General features: G+C 44.8%; 1 protein-coding gene across 4 annotated transcripts in view; it reads right to left on the bottom strand.

Annotated features, from left to right (window-relative positions):
* LOC107314966 (homeobox protein Meis2) overlaps positions 1-17,945 on the bottom strand; it is a 50,448-nt gene extending 32,503 nt beyond the window's left edge. Inside the window, exons 1-7 of one of the 4 annotated variants that reach the window (XM_015864868.2) lie at positions 17,636-17,945; positions 16,492-16,724; positions 15,008-15,149; positions 14,736-14,786; positions 14,031-14,081; positions 13,095-13,244; positions 2,946-3,060 (exon numbers count right to left, since the gene is read on the bottom strand). In XM_015864868.2, the coding sequence (XP_015720354.1) occupies positions 2,946-3,060; positions 13,095-13,244; positions 14,031-14,081; positions 14,736-14,786; positions 15,008-15,149; positions 16,492-16,724; positions 17,636-17,647 (754 nt within the window). In that variant the 5' untranslated portion in view covers positions 17,648-17,945. Of the gene's footprint in view, positions 1-2,945; positions 3,061-13,094; positions 13,245-14,030; positions 14,082-14,735; positions 14,787-15,007; positions 15,150-16,491; positions 16,725-17,232; positions 17,314-17,635 lie in introns of those variants that run through there. The other 3 variants (XM_015864870.2, XM_015864869.2, XM_015864871.2) reach the window with 3 other exon arrangements.
* Positions 17,946-18,311: the final 366 nt, after the last annotated feature.

Here is an 18,311-nt window from a genome sequence, read left to right on the forward strand (position 1 = left end):
GATAAAGTCAATAAATGCTTGGTAGATTACAGGTCACTAGTACTTAGGTTTGTTAGATGATCAATATGTTATATAGCTTAGTTTTCCGTTGAACAAGTGAGGTGACATGTTAAGAACAACATAGACATTTGCTGCTAATAAAATTAGGATAATCTTTCAACATTTACTGCCCGAAGGCCTTTTCCTTAACCCTTTCAGTGCCTGTGCATCTAATATCAAACATTGACTAGATTAACCCTTTTGGTGCCAAAAATGCAGACATGAATTGTCATCAAGAGATTGTCCTCCATAAACCACCAAAATGACTACAGCTGTTTTGGTTCCAGCTTTGGGAATTATGTATGTATTATTTTATATAGTAAATATAACTACCTCATGCAGAGAAAGTCTGTAAAAAACGTCATCACTCACCCATCTCACTTCCTTCTAAAAATCACAAGCTACACGCACATCATAAACTTAAGGAAAAAGATGAGACACATGGAGGGAGAGCTCCCAGGAGCCTAAATAGACTGGGTCTAGTCTGAATCAATCGCTGCTGCCACCACGTATCAGTAGAAGAGCCCAGAGGTTGCTAATGTAACCTAAGGCTCTGTAACAAGTCTCCCTTCCCAAGAAACCCTTTGGGACAAGTCAAATACAACATTTGAGGAAGGCCTCAACAAAACTGCAGGGAAACCAGGCTGACCTAAACAGGTAGCTGTTCCAGAACAACTCCAAAGGGCATTCCACTACACTTAGAAGTGTTTGGGACAGATTCACTGCTGTTTCAGTGGTAAAGCAGACCCTGCCCCCTCTAAGAAGCATACAGAAAATTCAATGCAGATTTCTGCACCAGACCTCCCTCTTTCTAATCTTTCCCAGGGTTCAGGGGGGAGAGCAATCCAAAGCTGTCTCCAATGGGAATTTTTCCTGCACTGTACGATCATACATCTTTCAGCTGCCAGCAGCTGAGAGGAATGCTGATTTGCCACTGGACGACTGCTTCCTTTTAAAAGGCCCAACCGAGTACAAAGGGAAGTGCATGAGCAATGTTTCACTTTGCTAGGCCAGGCAACACTGGTGATGGATTTGGCCCTTCAGCAACTGTTCATCTTCTGCAGACATAAGCGTAACAGGTTTGTTTAAGTCACATATACTGCCAGAAATGTCCATTCTCAGTAGAAAGCTCACAGAGTTGTAACCAGCTACTTTTCCCTTCATGCATAGAAATATTCCTCCAGCACCTCAATTTGCATGGTGAAGAATCAGATAGTTACTGAAATGCAAGATCCTTGGATGTCAGTACAGGGGATCTGTTTCATCAAGCATGGCTTGGAGAAGCACTCCTAATTTATAAGGGGCTCCTCGATAGAGCAGAGATACAGGTGTAAGCAAATTTCTTACCTACTATCAGAATTAACACAGTCACAGATGACTCAGAGGATCTATTTTTTTTTAAGTATATGTGATCTCTTGCCATCTCAAATCTTAACAAGACACAGTTTAAGCATTTCACAATCAGTAAAGGCTGTGGCCAGCCAGTAGGCATAACACTGTTTTGCCATTCAGCAGTCAGGCTTCCCTTTGCACAAGTCACTGAACAATGAGTTCATGTTGGGCCTTGTGCAGCTCCAGATCAGCCGCAAAGGACACATCCCAAACAACTCACACTGGACAAAGATCACACCCTGTGCCATCACTGCTTCTATCAGCAGTAGTACACAAGCAAGATGTACACATAGGAGACAAACCCAATCTGCCACATGAGACACAAATGTCACAGGTTGCACTTGAGACACCAGGTTGTGAGGGAGACTGAGCATCTCCCTGCCACACAGCAGCCTCATGAGGAAGGTAAAATGGTGCAGCAGTGTAGCCATCGAGGCATAGCATGAACCACATGAGAGCCCCTGCAACACAAGGCATGCAGCCCTGAAGGCCATTCCATTCTGGTCCTCCCACACAGCTAGCAGGATCACACGTCTGTCACCTGGCTACATGGCATATGCATGACCACCGAGTGAGGGAAATAGCACTGGCAAAATGTGACAGGTGCAGGGAGCAAGTCATAAGGCCTTGTAAAGGTAGTGTCATATTTGTTAGCTGAGGCTTAGCATGACAGCAAAGAAAAACAAGTGAGGATCCCACTACAAGCTCATTCTGAGCCAGAGTCCATGGGTGGCAGTAGTCCATCTTTACCCCACTCTTTAGTGCTTAAGGCTTGAGTCTCACACCTGCTGGAGCCACTAATGCTTCTAACAGGCAAGTGTAAAACACTATCATATCAAGATGACAGCTTTTGACACTTACTCAGCATGGATGCAGATGACCACACACAAGGTGCAAGGCAGTAGGAAATAAAACAAAAAGTCCTAAAATAATAATCAAATCCCCTGAACACTGGAGAGGGATTCATTGCAGACACAACAAATGTTTTGCAGTTCAGGTACATCTCCATTTACCATTCAGATGCAGACATGAGTCTGTACGAATAAACATTACAGGAAACATTTTCTGTCCAGTTTGAGTTTGTACCTACTTCAAGTTAGCAGCTTGATAACATCATACAGGAAACTTTTCCCCAGCTAAAGCTACAGGTTAAATTCTCTCTTTACAACCCAGCTCACACTACTGCAACACAGCTGGGGAGTATGTCTGTCATTATATTTACTTACACCACACAAAAATAAACTGTAGATAACCAAATTTGTAAAGGAATTGGCAGAACTAATCAATTGTTATTACAAAGCTTGTTTGAAGATTAGATATTTCTCTTTGAAATAATAATAAAATACAGCTAAGTGGGTTAAGAAAAGGAAATACCATCTCCCTAAGTTACAGCTGATTATACTGCAAGTCTGCCACTCCATGTTTACTCTAAGGCAGATGGACTGATATAATAAAAAAGCTGAGGTTATTTTAGTCATGCCTACTTTGCACAGGGAAAAAGTTTGACCTTTTACCTTGCTCACTGCTGTTGTCTCCACTCTGGGAAGCATGGCCCCCACTGGAGGGCCCCGGTGTGCCTGCTGAGTGCGTTGAGGTTGCATCATCGTGGTCTCTCCAAGATGAAGGATTCTGGTGTCAGAGTGCCAAGGAATTTTTTCCACAGTTCCCATTCCAACAGCAAATGAAGAACAGAAAGAAAACCAGGAGAAGAGGGGAGGAGAGGGGAAAAAGTATACACATTAGCATTTGTGAAATGTGCCAAACACTGATACTGTTTGCACAGTGTAATAATTCTACAGCAAAGACAAACAGAGGAGGTACAAAAATTTATTTAGTAAAATAAAGGACTTTTTTTTTTTAAAAAAAAAAAAAAGAAACAAAATAATAACATATACACATTTATATGTACATTCCTTAATAAGCAACAGGGGGGCTTGGAGGAGAACACCAACCAACCTGCACAGTTTATGGTACTGAGTGTTCACATCAGGGCAGTTGGCATGTAAACTATCTCTCCTCACTTTGTTTTTCCAGACTGATGAGAGATGGGAGGGGAGAGGAAGAGGAGGGAAACTGTTTTCAAGTAGAGAATGTGTATGAGAGAGGGACATGCCCTCCCACACTATCCTCTCTCTCACTGGTCTGCGTGGTGGAAAAACCTTGAGGCAAATACAAAAATGCAGGGGAAAAAAAGGAAGCTGCTTCTGAAATGCATTATAACATGAAGATGCTTCCTCACCCCCAACCACCACATTGATGTGACACATTTCAAAAGACTTCCTAGCTGTATCACTCTAACAGTTCGCTTACAAGCATTGTCAAGAATAACCACCAGGTAATTACCTAAAATAACACGTATAGTGATTTTTATGTATTTTTTTTCCATATTACTATGCATAAAACACGACAAAAGAGAACACAGAAGACAGACGTATGGAATTTGTAAAACTTGGCTAAGTAACTCCTCAACCGCTATACTTTAGTTACATCATTAATGATAGCTTTCTAATTTATTGAGTATTGGCTTTCCTGAAGTGAGGAGCTACTATTTAAAGGGATAAGTGAGGAAAAGTTAATGTTACAGTTTAGCACTACTTTGTTGAGTGTATTCTCCTCCTGTCCTCCTCCCCTTTCCTGATCATTCCCAATACCCTGCTGTTGCTTAAAGGAAAACAGGAATTCTACTGTACAGGAAGAGCTTTATCAGCACCACATGAAGGCAGGCAAGAGATGGAATTTCCTCTGGCAGAAAAGGAGAGCAAGAACACATGAAACAGATCAGACTAGGGGCTGGACCTGCATTACTTGTCACCTGCATGTGACAACTTAAATCAAGCATGCTATAATAATCCAAAACCAAAGCAAAAAACAAATCTTCTTTCAACCTCCAAAAACTACTCTCCCCACCCCCTCAAAAAAAAATATAAATAAATAAAAAATAAAAAAATTGTTTGTTAGGTTTGACTACATACAAACAGTGCCTTATGAAATAACATTGGGCTGTTAAAACATGAGGAAAGCCTGAAAACAGCAAATGACTAGATTTGTTAAATTCTTTGAGTGGGACCAATTCTGACCTCATCTACCCCAGTGTGTAATAGGAATAAGTTCCCTAAAATCATCTGATTTAGCCATTGTAAAATTCAGTGTAAGTGTGATTGGAATCAGCTCCCCAAATATATAATGAAACATCTCAAAGTAATCTCCTAGTACTGATTAGTACCACATGCTCTATAGCAACATAAAATACAACTGCCAAATAACGTCTTGCTGCAAAACCCAGTAACATAAATCTAATGGGCCTGACCCAGATCACAGCAGAGACAAAGGGAAGAGCCTATGACTTCAAAAGGCTCTGAATAAAGCTCTAGGTGACCAAAGGGTGAGAAGGATCCAAATCCCCCTTCACCCTACACAAACACACACATGCATGCACGTATGGGGCTCCACAGCAGGAAGATATAAGTAGATCAGATGACAGTCCATGATCTTAAACTCACCTCACCTATCAGCACAATTGACAGCGCAATAGCATTTACAGTTCAAAACCACCACCCTTCCAAAACCTGTGAGACCAATCTCCTTTTCTCACACAGACCCACAACAGAAAAATGGTAATAACCACAGTGGGATTTTATATTCCTTGTTGTTGTTAAATTAATTAGGCCCCTAGAATAACTCATAATGCTGTAAGCCCCTACAATTTCATTTCAAAAAATACAAAAAAAAAAAATTACCGTAATTTTACAGAATCAGGTGGGAAGATACAGAAAAAGAACCGCATCAGGCTTGAAAGTTCAGGAAGCCCAGATGTTATTTAAAAATAATGAAAAAATCACAGTTGAAAAAAAGGTTACCGAAAAGTTCAGATGGAAATAAAATGCAAAAACTGTGTAAGTCTCTTTGCAGCTTCAATTAAAACACAGTTGTGCCTATGAGCTTCTCTTTTTATCTCTGAGTTAGGAAGCCACTCAAATAGCTTCAAGCTGAAGGCAAACAGCAGACAGGAGCTCTTCAGCCCTCTGCAGCCTCTTAGCGTCAGCTGTTTGCCGGATGGTAATCAGATAAAGAGCTAGAAGAAATACATGAAAAAGAAAAGAAACAATAGCATAGCATGAGTTTAGCCCTCCAACAACACCAGGCTGGAACCTTCTTTTAGAAAATGTAATAATTGCAACATGTTCACCTAGGCTTAACTTTTCAGGGAACACAGTGAGTTATGTTAATTTTATGCACTGCAGGCTCTTTTAAGCTGGCTGCTGTTGGAGCTCCTTATCACACATAAGAAAATTACAATAATTAACTGGTAACACCTCAGTTATGTTTTAAGGCAAATGCCATCCAAAACCTATCATAGAGTATTTCAAAAGCTTAGACCAGCCTTTCTGTTTCAAAAATGTGGTGATTTGGAAAGACTCTGTAAATAAGATTTGCTGAAGTTGAAAACTTTTGCTGTCCCTACCAGGCTGAGTTGTTCCTGACCTCAGTTTGTACATTCAGTTTTGGAAGGACAGGGTGGACTGATTGGAAATTCAGTGTATTTTTTTGTGACATAGTTTTATTGAGGAAGCAATTTGGCAAAATTTTCTTGAAGAACAGAAATAGTTAGATGGAGTATTTACAAGAGGCAATGGTAGAATTTTGGAAGAGTCTAAAAGCAAGGGAAGCAGCTACGCTTCGTTTTACGCTTAGTTTTATTTTAAAAAATGGTGAATAACTCTTGGGGTGGAGTTTACAGCCTCATAAAAATGACAGCATTCTTTTTTATTGGACTAGAATCATTGTGCAGTTTCTTTCTTGCCCCAGACTGTTTCCAACTTTGCATCCCTTCAAGAAAACTTCCTGGCCAAATGCCTGATTGTTAGTATTTATACGTACGCCTTCATCATCAAGAAAACAAAGCAAAAGAAACAATGACAGACCTAAAGTGTGCTTCACTAGAAGCACTTTATTAGTATAGTTTGGAGAGATCCATCCTGATACAAAGCCTTCCGATAATAATTCTAATTTTCTATTTCATTTTTTCCATGAAATTTGTATGAAGTTATTGCATTGTAAAGAATAGAAAAACAAATAGGTACCCTGAATTATATAAACTGTATGCATAGCTTCTCATATCTTTCTGCAAGTTTTAGTAATTTACTTTACAGAAATGTGACAAAGAGAATGGATGATACCTGCTAAAATGCAATCACCTGTTTTGTGTTTGCCTGCACATGATTAAATGTTCACACACATGACCTAAACTAATGACATGTACCACGGAAGGTAAACAGCACATACATATCTATTCCCAGTAGTTTTAATAACTGGGAGTCAAATATGGTGCTCCTCTTGCTCTTACCTAATTGTGTTAAAGAGCAGTGTTACCAGGAGAAAAGCAGTGAATACTGAGCAGAGCACAATAGAAGGAGATGGAAAATAGATACAAGAAGCTAGGTCTCCAGGGGCAGTATTTTCTATTTGCTGGGCTACAGACTCACAGCTGATAATGCAAGTTGTAATTAATATAAAAGCAGGAGACAATATGGGAAAAGCTTGTACTAGCAGGGCCACAGGAGATCACTCCTCTGCTATCCACTGTTTCTCATTTACACGCACAGCTTTCCCTAGAAAACACAATTTCAACAGTGTTTTTTCCCTTGAAAGTTTAAAAAAAAATAAAATAAAATAAAATTGATATAGCAGCATTGTTGAATTTTGCTAAATCTAGAAAGGAACAGCAGAAAGGATAAGAGTCTCTTGGTATACAGAGCAAATCTGATGCACTACTCTTTAGTCAATGCTGCAGATCTGCTAGAAACTGTAAGAGTTTTTTAATTGCTGCAGGTTTTCTCGAATAGTGGTGTTGTAACAGATTTGGTAGAGGACAACCTTCAGCCAAATTGCAATTGTTATTATGCATGCCCAGAATTACCACTGGGCAAAGTCTGGAAAATTTTTTGAGTGTACGTAGTCCCTCTGGGGCTGATTCTGATCTCACAGTGTTTTTTATAGCAATATTAAAGACTCAATTAACCATAAGGAATTTGCTTCTTATTTGTAACTGGGAAGCCAGATCAATCAGACCAGCTGATATCCATGTGAGTACGCTGAGCAGGATTTGACTCACAGACGTTAACCAGCATTTGGAGTACACAGCCATGACGGGATCAGGGCCTTAAATTTTATCAGATGAAATGGACAAAACCATTTATCTCGTGTGAACAAATAAAGCATGACTTGCTTTCCTAAAAGAAACTGCAATAGCTGTAGGACTCTGTTAGCAGAGGTGGAATCAAAGGTCTAGAGGTTGCTCTTGTAAATTAATTTTTCAAACACAAACCTGAACAAAACTTCTGACATGGGTGGCATTTTCCTTTCTAAATACAATCCAAATCCTGCTCACCTTGTTCTTACAAGCAACACCTGTAAACACAGTGGAATTACTGGTGTGACCAATACCACAAAAATCTGTCTCTGTGCACCACAGTGTATCCAAAGATGGCATGCTATACCAGGTGTAAGAACCCCTATGCATACATACATCTGCATTTGTGTGTGCACACTTGCGTGTGTGTTTCAGATGTACAGGATGATATCTTAGATACTGCCATGGAACGAGGCAGATATAGACTTATTACATAAAGGAACTTTCAATAAGTAAATGAGCCATGGAAAACTCTAATTGCATATGTTTTCTTGTTTTTTTGGTTTTTTTTTTTAACAAGGTATGTTTTCCTACAGGTGCATATTCACTGTGATTTAATAACTAAATTGTGTGTGAATTGCACAAGTGAAACAAAACAGAAAGTGTCATGTTCCATCAGATATTTCTGTACATATCTACATGTGTACAATATTTAATTTTGACATTCTTGCCCCTTGGCTTCACATTTGAGTAAAGTTGTCTAGAGGAATTTTTGACACTCCTAGAATGTAGCAACGCTCTTAAAACTACATGCTTTGTATTTTTCAGTTCAGATTGAAATCAGACATATAATCCACCTGTCAGTAAAGAAGTGAGACTTGAAAAATCAGGTTTTTGTTGTTTTTTTTAATTGTCCTTTTACGTCATTCTGTGTGGCTACACTGCATCTAGAATGATAGACAACTCAAACCAAAGAGGGAAAACCAGCATCAAGTAGATGTTGAAATACAATGTCATTTTAAATTGAGAGAACCCAAATTAAAATTAAAATATTCGATTGTGAGATGCCTGGTAACTAGTCTTAGCGCTGCCCATCAAAAAGAGCAAATACATGATGTTCTCTACTGTCTCAGAAACTTCCTGATGCTCCTCGATTCTTCAGGATCAAGAGGCCTACAGTGACATCCTAAGTCCTGAACCACGCACTGAGGAATTCGGTTATGAAAGAAACAAGTTTGCCCTTTTTCTTTTTTGCAGTGAGCTCCTTGGTTTCCCTTCTGACCCACTACAGACAGGAAGGGCACCTCTGGGGTCTGCTCAGCATTCCCACCCAGGTCTGCCATGGCTGCGTGCCTGAGGAGCGCAGCACCAGCCCAGCAGCAATTTCCTCAGTCAGACCCTACCAAAAGGTTTAATTATATAGCTGGAACTGATTTTTATTTTTTCTCATCTGCAAGCAGACGTCAGAAATTTGCACAGGCCATTCTTCAATAAGAAATGTGAAAGAAACACAAAATGTCTGTACGTCCAAAAGGACAAAATATACGTATCTCCTCATGTGAGAGCTGAAAGGTTTAATACTCAGACTAATATTTCTCTTCTACAGCTAAGGCATCAGATTTCTGACCTGTCAACAGTCCTTTTATAAAAAATGAGACATATGTATATTTCTATCCATTTTTAATTATATTTTATGAATGATGATCTGTATATTATTACCTCTCAGCTGCAAATTGACTATAACTTATAAACAAATATCAGGAAGACTGAGGCCTGGATCCTGCCCCCATGAAAGCCAGGGGAAGGAGAGCCATAAATTTCTACAGGAAAATTTCTAGGCTTCAAAGTAGATTGTGCTAAAGGAAGAATTGTATGGCATCAGGTGAGACCAGGTACAAAAGAAACATAACTAAAGGACAAACTATAATTTATGCTGGGAAAAATAAGTTGTTTAAATCCCCAAATTTTACAGGTGTCACTTTTTTTTTTTTCCCCCCCCCCAGATTCAAATAGCTGGAAAGAAAAGAAAAATGGGATTTGTTGGAAATCTCAGCAGATATTTTAGGCAGAATGCAGAATGCAGGATAGGGCGCAGCGTGTTTATATTGAACAATAATAAATTGTCTGTGCTGGGAGACTTGACTCAAACTGCAGCTGGAAAGGTTTCTTTCCTTTTTTTCTTTCCTTACTGATCTGGTTCAGCCAGGGCATAGCTGTAATTACCTTCTTCCCATCTACAGCTAATACCTCAGAGCAATAAAAAAAATATGAGGGTGTTAAAAATTCAAACACTAATTATGGGCTGTTATATTTACTAAACACAGCTGAGTAATAACAAAAGTTTCAGCTTCTTGTGGCCAGAGCTGCACTATTTGATCTACCAAGTCCCCGGACCCCTTACACTTACTGTATTACATAACAGTTAATAGCGCACTAAAACAGAATTCGATGTACGCATTTATTGCCAAACACATACAGCACAACTGTGTACAGATGTCTCTTTCCAGCACAGGTATACCTCTGAAGAGTTCATTCCTTTGTTGATTTTGCTTTTGGTTTCCAGCTAAGTTATATAAATAATACAGAAGCAGATTTTGAAAGGGGAAGCACTGTATCTCAGCATCCCAGCTGAAGTGCTATGGTAAATATCAGCTAATGCCATTATTCTTTTTGTTACTTATGGCACATTTTCAGGTCTAGCCAAGGAACAAAAAGGGGAGCTGCATTAGGTGCCGGTTCTGCTCTGCCACTGTCACTGTTGCCAGCCCTTGCACGCACAGAAAACACATACAGGATGTAGTTTTATATCGCTTAATAAGAACAGAGGTGTATGGATTTTTGGGGTGTCAAACAGCTGTCACAAACTGTCACCTCCGCAGGAGAAACCTTGGCACACAACAAATGCAACTACACTGCTTTTTGGCCATCATTATTCATAGCCAATCAGCGGAGCTGCTCCTGGTATTTCATGTGCAAATAAAACCATGAGGGGAAGACCCCTGGATCAGAATAGTGGGCCAATACATAAAACAGAGGAAACAACATGCTGTCTCTGTCCCTCTGAAGTGGCTCATCATCACCCCTGCACCAACTTTCACCAAATGAGATCTAGCCCGGGGCTATATATTAAATATGCATATCAAAGCAAATGAAAAAATAAACCTGGAGAGTCAAATTGGACAAATTTGCATGCTTGAACTATCACATTTTCAGGTAGATGCTCACAAATGATAGCATGCTTTTTGATAGTCAAACATGTTTATATTAACAATTTTTAAAGCTTTTCCTACTTTACAAATAAAAGATTTCTTCCTGCTGCAGCCTTGCACAATGTAAACACCAGCATGTACATAAACAGTAGTTTGACCAAGCTGTAAAAGGGTGTTGAAGTTTTGTTGGGAAAACAAGCTAATATATTTAAAAGAAAAAAAAAAAAAATCCAATAAGGAGACACATTTCCCAAAACGCATGAATAAAATGTAACTATGTGATACAACTCTTCATTTCCCAGTTGGTGTTCTGGTTGCACAAATTATTGCTTCCTTTCAAAACAAATAGCAGGGGGCTAAAGTAAAAATGTTATAGCTCAAATCTCCAGGAAATAAAAGGCTTTAAATTATAATACCCAATGAAGTGGTAAACCCTAACGGGTGTAAGATAAATGGGTTGTCATATTTATTTGAGTTTGCATTTTGGGCCACAAAAAAATAAGAGGAGATTCTTCTTAGGGAAGATAATGGTTATCAAATTATCAAAACGCTAACCCCCTCCACCCCTGTCCTATCATTGTGTGCGAATTTAAATATTATAATGGAGCACTGCAAATTGGCTTGAGCATTCGCCATCTGCCAGAACCCTAAACAGGCTAGTTTATCTAATCTCCTCAATATAAACATAAGCATGCTCCATTTCTACACTTCCACTTGAAACACACTCTTGTAAAGAAACCGTACTGGAAAAACATGGACTTTTTTTTCTTCTATTGCTCTGAATTATACACAATGACCCTATAGTTTTCAAGGTGCCACTCACCCTAATTTCTTTTCTCCTACTCCCCCATAATACTTATGCACGCACATTTAGGGTTCTAAAATGCCATAAAACAAATATTTTTGAAACAGTGTCATGCCTCATAGACTTTATTATCTACATGTGAGATAACTGACAAGCGGAGAAACTTTCAGGGACCGCTGTGTATATATTGTTTCCCCTCAAAATAATAGATTTCAAATGCACAGCATCACAGAAATCTTGTTCTGCAATGTTTACCTCACGCAAATGAGAAAATGAAAGCTAAGGCTTGGCTCCAAAAATGTTTCCAGGGCTCTGGAACTAAGCAATACAATGAGGGGCATCTAGGAGAATTTATGATTATTTTATCTGCCAATTCAGCTTCAGTCCAGGTCTAATGCAATTACCAAACGCACACACAAACAACGTGTTTTCAAAGGAAACAAAAGCTCCTGGAAATCTGCTTCTCCCTGGGCTGAGAGCTGCCCCGCTTAACGTGCAGGGAAATGAGGGCGGGCGCCTGTGCAGAGCATGGTTAACTTCACACCGGGTGTTAAATTAATATTTCAACCGCTAAAATATTAGACTGTATCATTTAGATTATGAGTTCAATTGAATCTAAAACTGCGTAAACCCCCTTTCCCCCCTAGGGATGCGTTCCTATAAATAAACCAGAGTTCACACCCACTCTTTTTAACCAGAGCTCTCCACTCCCTCTCTGTGGTACCAGCTGCAATTTTTCCCTGCACATCCCGAGGTCTTTCTGCCTCTCCATGTTTCTGAGTGTCACCGGAGCTGCTCCCAAACCCAGAAAAACAAAGGCTCTCTGCTCACCACACACACCAACTTCAGTCCTACACACATAGCACGAATTCACCAACTCCGCAAGTGTTAAAATCAACCGCTAACCTACGGTTACTCCATCATCGTTCTCTCCAGCTTTCTGTAATACATTGTTAATAATTGCTTCATCAAGGTTACTGTCTTTTATTATGAAGATGCTTCAGGCGTTTGGCAATAAGTCCATATTCTGACAATAAGCTGCTCTAAAGCACAAGCATTGGAAACTCTCATATGCTAACCCCCTTCTTTAATGCAATGTAGTATTGCCAATAATTCTCATCACTTGTCATCCCCGCCAGAGGGAGGGGGGAGGAGAGCAGCAAACTTTCTCCCTAACTTTCTTCTCTCTGTTTTCCTGTGTTGCTGCATCTACTACAGAGTTGGCAAAGAAGGACAAAAAATCACCGAGCACTGCACCAAGCAGTCCGCTGCCTCCCCGAGTCGCCCGGACCAGCAAACTTTACCAATCACTGCAAACTCGCGGTTGGAAACAGAAGGAAAGTTTCACGTTTTTACAACTTCAGAAACCGAGAGGGAAAGCCTGAAGGTGGGATCCGAACTCACTGAAGGTGGAAACAGTACCAGCAGACAACAGCCACAAACAATGAAACCGGGGACCATGTACTCTGAGCAACTTAGAAGTCTCAGAAAGTGCCATGAAGAAATCAGAAAGACTTACATGGTCAGCTAAATTTGTGGAAGATCCTGAGAGTTCCTCGTGGTCTGACTTGGAGCTGCCATCCCTTTCATCGATAACGAGGTCTATTGGCATTTTTCCTTTCAAACAACTAATGTACCGATGGCAGAAGTTATCGCACAATTCGTGAACCTGAAAGCAGCAACAGGAGTGATAGCATCAGTAAGGGCAAGCTATCGGATTGCAACTCTTTTTGGGAGCAAGAACAACACTCTGAGCTCCTCCACGAGTAACTCTAATTAAGGGGCACAATAGTTGAAGGCAAGGAAACAATAGAGAAATTGTTGCAGCGCATATTATTCTCCTGAGACTTGCCGCAGCAACAAGTTACAGAGAGAGAGACAGTGTGCTCAGACCGGTGTGCGGGGCAAACCCAGTGTGAAGCTCCCATAGAGAGGGGAGCCGCAGCCCGGCGGTACCTCCGGGCCGGCCCGGGCTACGAGCTCAGGACCGTGGGGCTCGGCCATGGCCCCGGCCAGGCCGGGGAGATCTGGCAGGGCTCTGGGAAAGGCGCTCCCAGCGCGGGCACAGCCCCTCCCGCGCCTTGCAGGGCCCCCTGCCTCCTCCAAACATTTACTGCTCGTTTGGGGTTAATGCTCCTGGCGGAGCGAGAGGGAAGCTGGAGGGCTTGCGTTTCTCTTTTGGTTAAACATAGTGCTTCCGAGTCAGGAAAAGAGCTTCTGCCGAGAAAAGGGGTAAGGAGGATGTCAGGGGTTTAATAATGTATAGATGTAATGACTCGGTTGAAATTACACAGAACAAAAAAATGCCGGGCCGGGCTGGGCATGGCTGCCGGTGTCACATGCTCCGGTGGCACAGGTTATGGTGTCACCCGGCGCTCCCCCTCTCCCGGCCGTGTGTCCGCTCCGTCCCGGGCAGGGACAGGAGACGGCCTGCACCAACCCCAGTGCCTCTTACCTTCTCTAACTCCAGGAGGTGGAACCTTAGTACTTGTATTGCTTGGATCATCTGCAAGAGAGTTGGGAGTGGGGGTTAGGTGGGAGAGAGGAGCTCGGGGATGAGACCCTAAAGGGGCTGAGGGAGTTGTCAGGGTAGCGGTCATTCCCTGGATCTCAACCCTTCCGTCACGCCTGAGCAATATGGATCAGCTTTATCCCTAGCACTCTGTTTCTATCTGATTGATTAGGGGTGCGGGGCTGGGTGTTTGTTCCCGCGGTCCCAGAGAAGCAGAGCCTCTTCCTCCCCTCTCAGAGGGGCCGCGGAGGGTCGAACACACGCTCGCAACCCCCCTACCCCCCTCCCCACCACCCGGGGAAGAAAGGGGAGGGGGGAGATGAATAGTTTGGCATCTTCTTTACAAGAGGATTTAGGCACTTTGAATATTGAAATCGTTCACATTAGCAAAAGAATTACGCTAGATATCTCCAGCTCCCTCTTCTTAAGCAGTTATTTCCTTCACTTTGGCTTCCCGTGGCTTCTAAGCCCGGCTTCGCGGCGCGCCAGGGCCGGAGCGTTGGCCCGGGCTCGCCCCGAGCGCTGCCCTCGGAACCCCTCGGGGAGGCGGGGAGCCCTCCTGGCCTTGCCGCCTCCTGTCCCTGTCGGTGGGCGCTGCCCAGGACTAGGGGCGGGAGGAGGGCGGTGGGCACAGGGGTGAGGCCTTACCAAATTGTCCAACTCTGGGTTTGAAGAAAAAAGTGGTTTTTCAGCGCGGACCTACGAGAAGAAGGAAAAGCGGCGTGGGTTGAGGCTTCTTCCTCCGGCCCTAGGGATCCCCTCTTTGCAACCTTCCCCCGATCCTCATCCACGGCCCCTTCCACCGGGCACGGGGTGAGGACCCGGCCCGAAGGGCACCCGCCGCCCCCTCCCGCCCCCACCGAGGGGCCGGGGGCCAACCCCTCGCGGCTCGGGGGGCCCCGGGGGAAGCGGTGCCGGACCTGCTTGGCGAAGACGGCGATGTCCTCGTTGAAGGAGTCGGAGGAGCAGACGTCCCCGCCGGCCACGCCGGGCTCCCGGGGCGTGCAGGTCGCCAGCTCGCACTTCTCAAAGACCAGAGCGAGGAGGGGAAACAGCGGGTGCCTACCGGGCAATGGCACACAAAGGGCGGGTGGGGGGTGGGGGAGAGGGGGGAAGAAGAGCTCTGATCAACAAGTATTTTGGTAACGCACGGACACGCACGGACACGCGGACACGCTCTGTCCGGGCAGAGCCGGGCAGAAGCCCATTTGGAAATAAAAACGCGGTTTTTGCGGGTTTGAGGTTTTGTTTCTTTCGGCAACCGCGAACGCCTCAACGCATCCCCCGTGCAGCCCCCGCAGCCGCGGACAGAGTACCCAGCCCAGCGCCTCGCTCCTCTCCCGGGAATCTCGCTCTCTGCACCGCGGTTTAAAATAACGCGAAACACGGAGCTCCCAGCCCTCCCCTCCAGCTATGACCCACAGGGCGCACCGAGGGCAGGCAAACTGCGAACCGATCGGAACGGGGTTTTATTTTCGCAAGGGGCCTGCTAGTAGCTCTGCACTGAAGTTCCCTGGCCTCGCAGCACCCGGGGCCAAACTGCGGTGTCCGAGCAGGGCGCGGGGAGGGGGCGGGGGGCGGCAGCGCTTCGCCAAATATTTTCCCATAGTTGGTGCAGTCAGGAAAAAATATCTGATCTGCGTGCTGAGCGTGAGGACGCGGCTGGTGTGCTCTCCTCTTTGGGTCTGAACAAGGCCCACACTCCGCCGCACACTGCACTCTCTCCTTCGAGATAAATGGGGGTTTCTTTCAAAAAGGGAGTACTCGGTGCCCCCCGGCAGCTCACGAGGCGGCACTGCTCTTCCTCCCCGCACTGCTATTCCTCCCCGCACCCTTTCTCTGCTCCACACAGAGCTCCACGCTGCCTCCAGTTCTCACTGCTCCCTTCTCAGGGAGCCCGTGCTCGGAGCAACCCTTTATCTACAGCACTGTATTGTGGCACGGAGCAAAGCACCAACACTACGCTTCTTCCACCCAAACTCAGCACACCGCGAGCCTGAAGTGCTGCCCGGGCCTTCAGAGCGAGACAAAAAAAACCAACTCACACACGCGCACACACACACACACACACACACATACACACAAAAAGAAAGAAAGAAAGAAAGAAAAGAAAAAGAAAAAGAAAAAAAGAAAAGAAGAAAAAAAGAAGAAAAAAAAAAGAAAAGGAAAGAAAAGAAAATAAGAAGAGAAAGAAAAAGAAAAGGAGGGGGCAGAAAAAAATCAACCAGGGCAGCACCCCCGGGGCCTTCCCTGAGCGGTGCCCCGCAGCCGCCTCCCGGGGCGCTGCCACCGTAGACCGGCCCTAGCCCCGCGCCCCCCTCCGCGCCCCTCCGGCCCCGGGGCGCTCCCCCGGCGCCGCCCCGCGCTGCCCTCCCGCTGCCGGCCCGGGCCCGGCTGTGCCTACCCGTAGATCGCATCCTTGTCCCGCTTCAGAGCGTCGTTGACAGCGGAGCCCATGCTGGCCGGCATGACGTTGGGGTGCGGGGCGTGGGCGCCGTAGTGCTGTCCGGCGTGTAGCGGCGGCCCATGGTTGAGGTGGTGCACCGGGGGGATCGGCCGGGGGGCGTGCGGGTCCCCGTACATGGACGCCGGCACCCCTACGCCGTCCATCCCGCCGTAGTGGGGCAGCTCATCGTACTGTCAGCGCGGGCCGGAAGAAAGAGAGAGGGAGAAAGAGGGGAAGGGGGGCGGGGGGGTGGGGGGGAATAAAAAAACAAACAAACAACAACAACAAAAGTCAGAAGAGAGTGGAGCGCCCGGCCAGGCGCCAGTAGAGCACAACAGCCCGGGAACAGCCGCAACGGAGAGAAGGGAATGTGCGGAGGGATCGGCCCGGAGCGGAGCCGGGGGGGCTGAGCGGGGCGCGGAGTGCGAGAAGGAGAGAGAGGGGAGAGCGCTGGGGTGCGGGGTGTGGGGCCGCCCGCGGCTGGGGCAGCCCGGCCGGGTCGCGGGGAAGGAAGGAAGCGAGGGGAGAAGCCGGAGCCGCTCCGCGTTAGGAAGGAAGGAGAAAAAAACCCGATATGAAGGAATAAAGGAGCAGAATCCGAAGAGGCTCGAGAAATAAATCAGCGCCGGGAAGGGGAGAGCAGAGGTAGGGTGCATCGGAGGGGGCGGGAGGTAAAGGGGGAAATAATCGGAAAGTTACCAGAAACATTATTTAGCAGCAATTCCCCTTGTCTTGTCAAAGCCAGAGACAAAAAAAAAAAAAAAAAAAAAAAAAAAAAAAAGAAGGCAGCTCTATATGCACACATATATCCACGCCCGTATATGTGCACACCCGGCAGCAGCGCTTCCCGAGGCAGCTTCCCTGCGAGGAGCCGGGAGAGGAGCGGCGCTGCGGGGAAAGGCTGCGACGAGCGAGCGTGGAACAACCGCGAGGAGAGGCACACGCACAGCACTCACGCACACGCACGGCAAGCGCGGGGATCACCCGGGCTCTGTTGGCTAACAGGGGCCGCCATCAGCAGCAGCACCGGCGGAGAGCAAATCGGACAGGCCCCTCTTAGGGAGGATTTATCTATAGGTAAGGGTTGGAGATTTAAACCTACCCTTTGCGCCATCAGTCTGCGCTCCAATAAACTCCTGGATGTGCCGTATATTTAATATCCCAGTGTCCCAGTCCAGCAAAAGAAAAAGTGATTTAGAGTGAAGAAGAGTCTTTTTTTTTTTTTTTTTTTTTTTTTTTTTTTTTTTTTTTTTTGCCACCCACTTACAGAGTTCTCCTATTCTCCGGTACGGGGAAATACCACCACCAGCAACGAGAACGCACCAAAAAAAAACCAGCCAGCAACCACGATGAGTTTCTGTGTATTTCTTCTTGTTGTTTTTTTTTTCTCCTCTCTCTTTTTCTTTTTCTTTCTCTCTCTTTTTTTCCTCGTTTTCTTTCTCTACGACCCAAAAAAAAAAAAAAAAAAAAAAAAAAAAAAAAAACACACACACCACACGGTCAAGCCCCCACCGTGCGGGTTACGATCGGCCCGTCAGCAGCCCACATGGAACCGAACTGTCGTGTCTCATGGCTTTTTGCCACTCCAGCTGTCAATCAAAGCCAGGGAATGTCAAGGTAGTGAATGAGTGATGGCTGATGATGATGAAGAAGAGAGGAGGAATCTTTTTAACCCCGGTTTCTTCTTCCAGTAACTCCGCGCTCGGGTTTTGCCTTTTAGGATCGCTACAGGGTTGGTTTTTTTTGTTGTTGTTGGTTTTTTTTTTTAAGTACTGTGA

This window comes from Coturnix japonica, chromosome 5 (genome assembly GCF_001577835.2).
Source record: "Coturnix japonica isolate 7356 chromosome 5, Coturnix japonica 2.1, whole genome shotgun sequence".
NCBI lineage: Eukaryota > Metazoa > Chordata > Aves > Galliformes > Phasianidae > Coturnix > Coturnix japonica.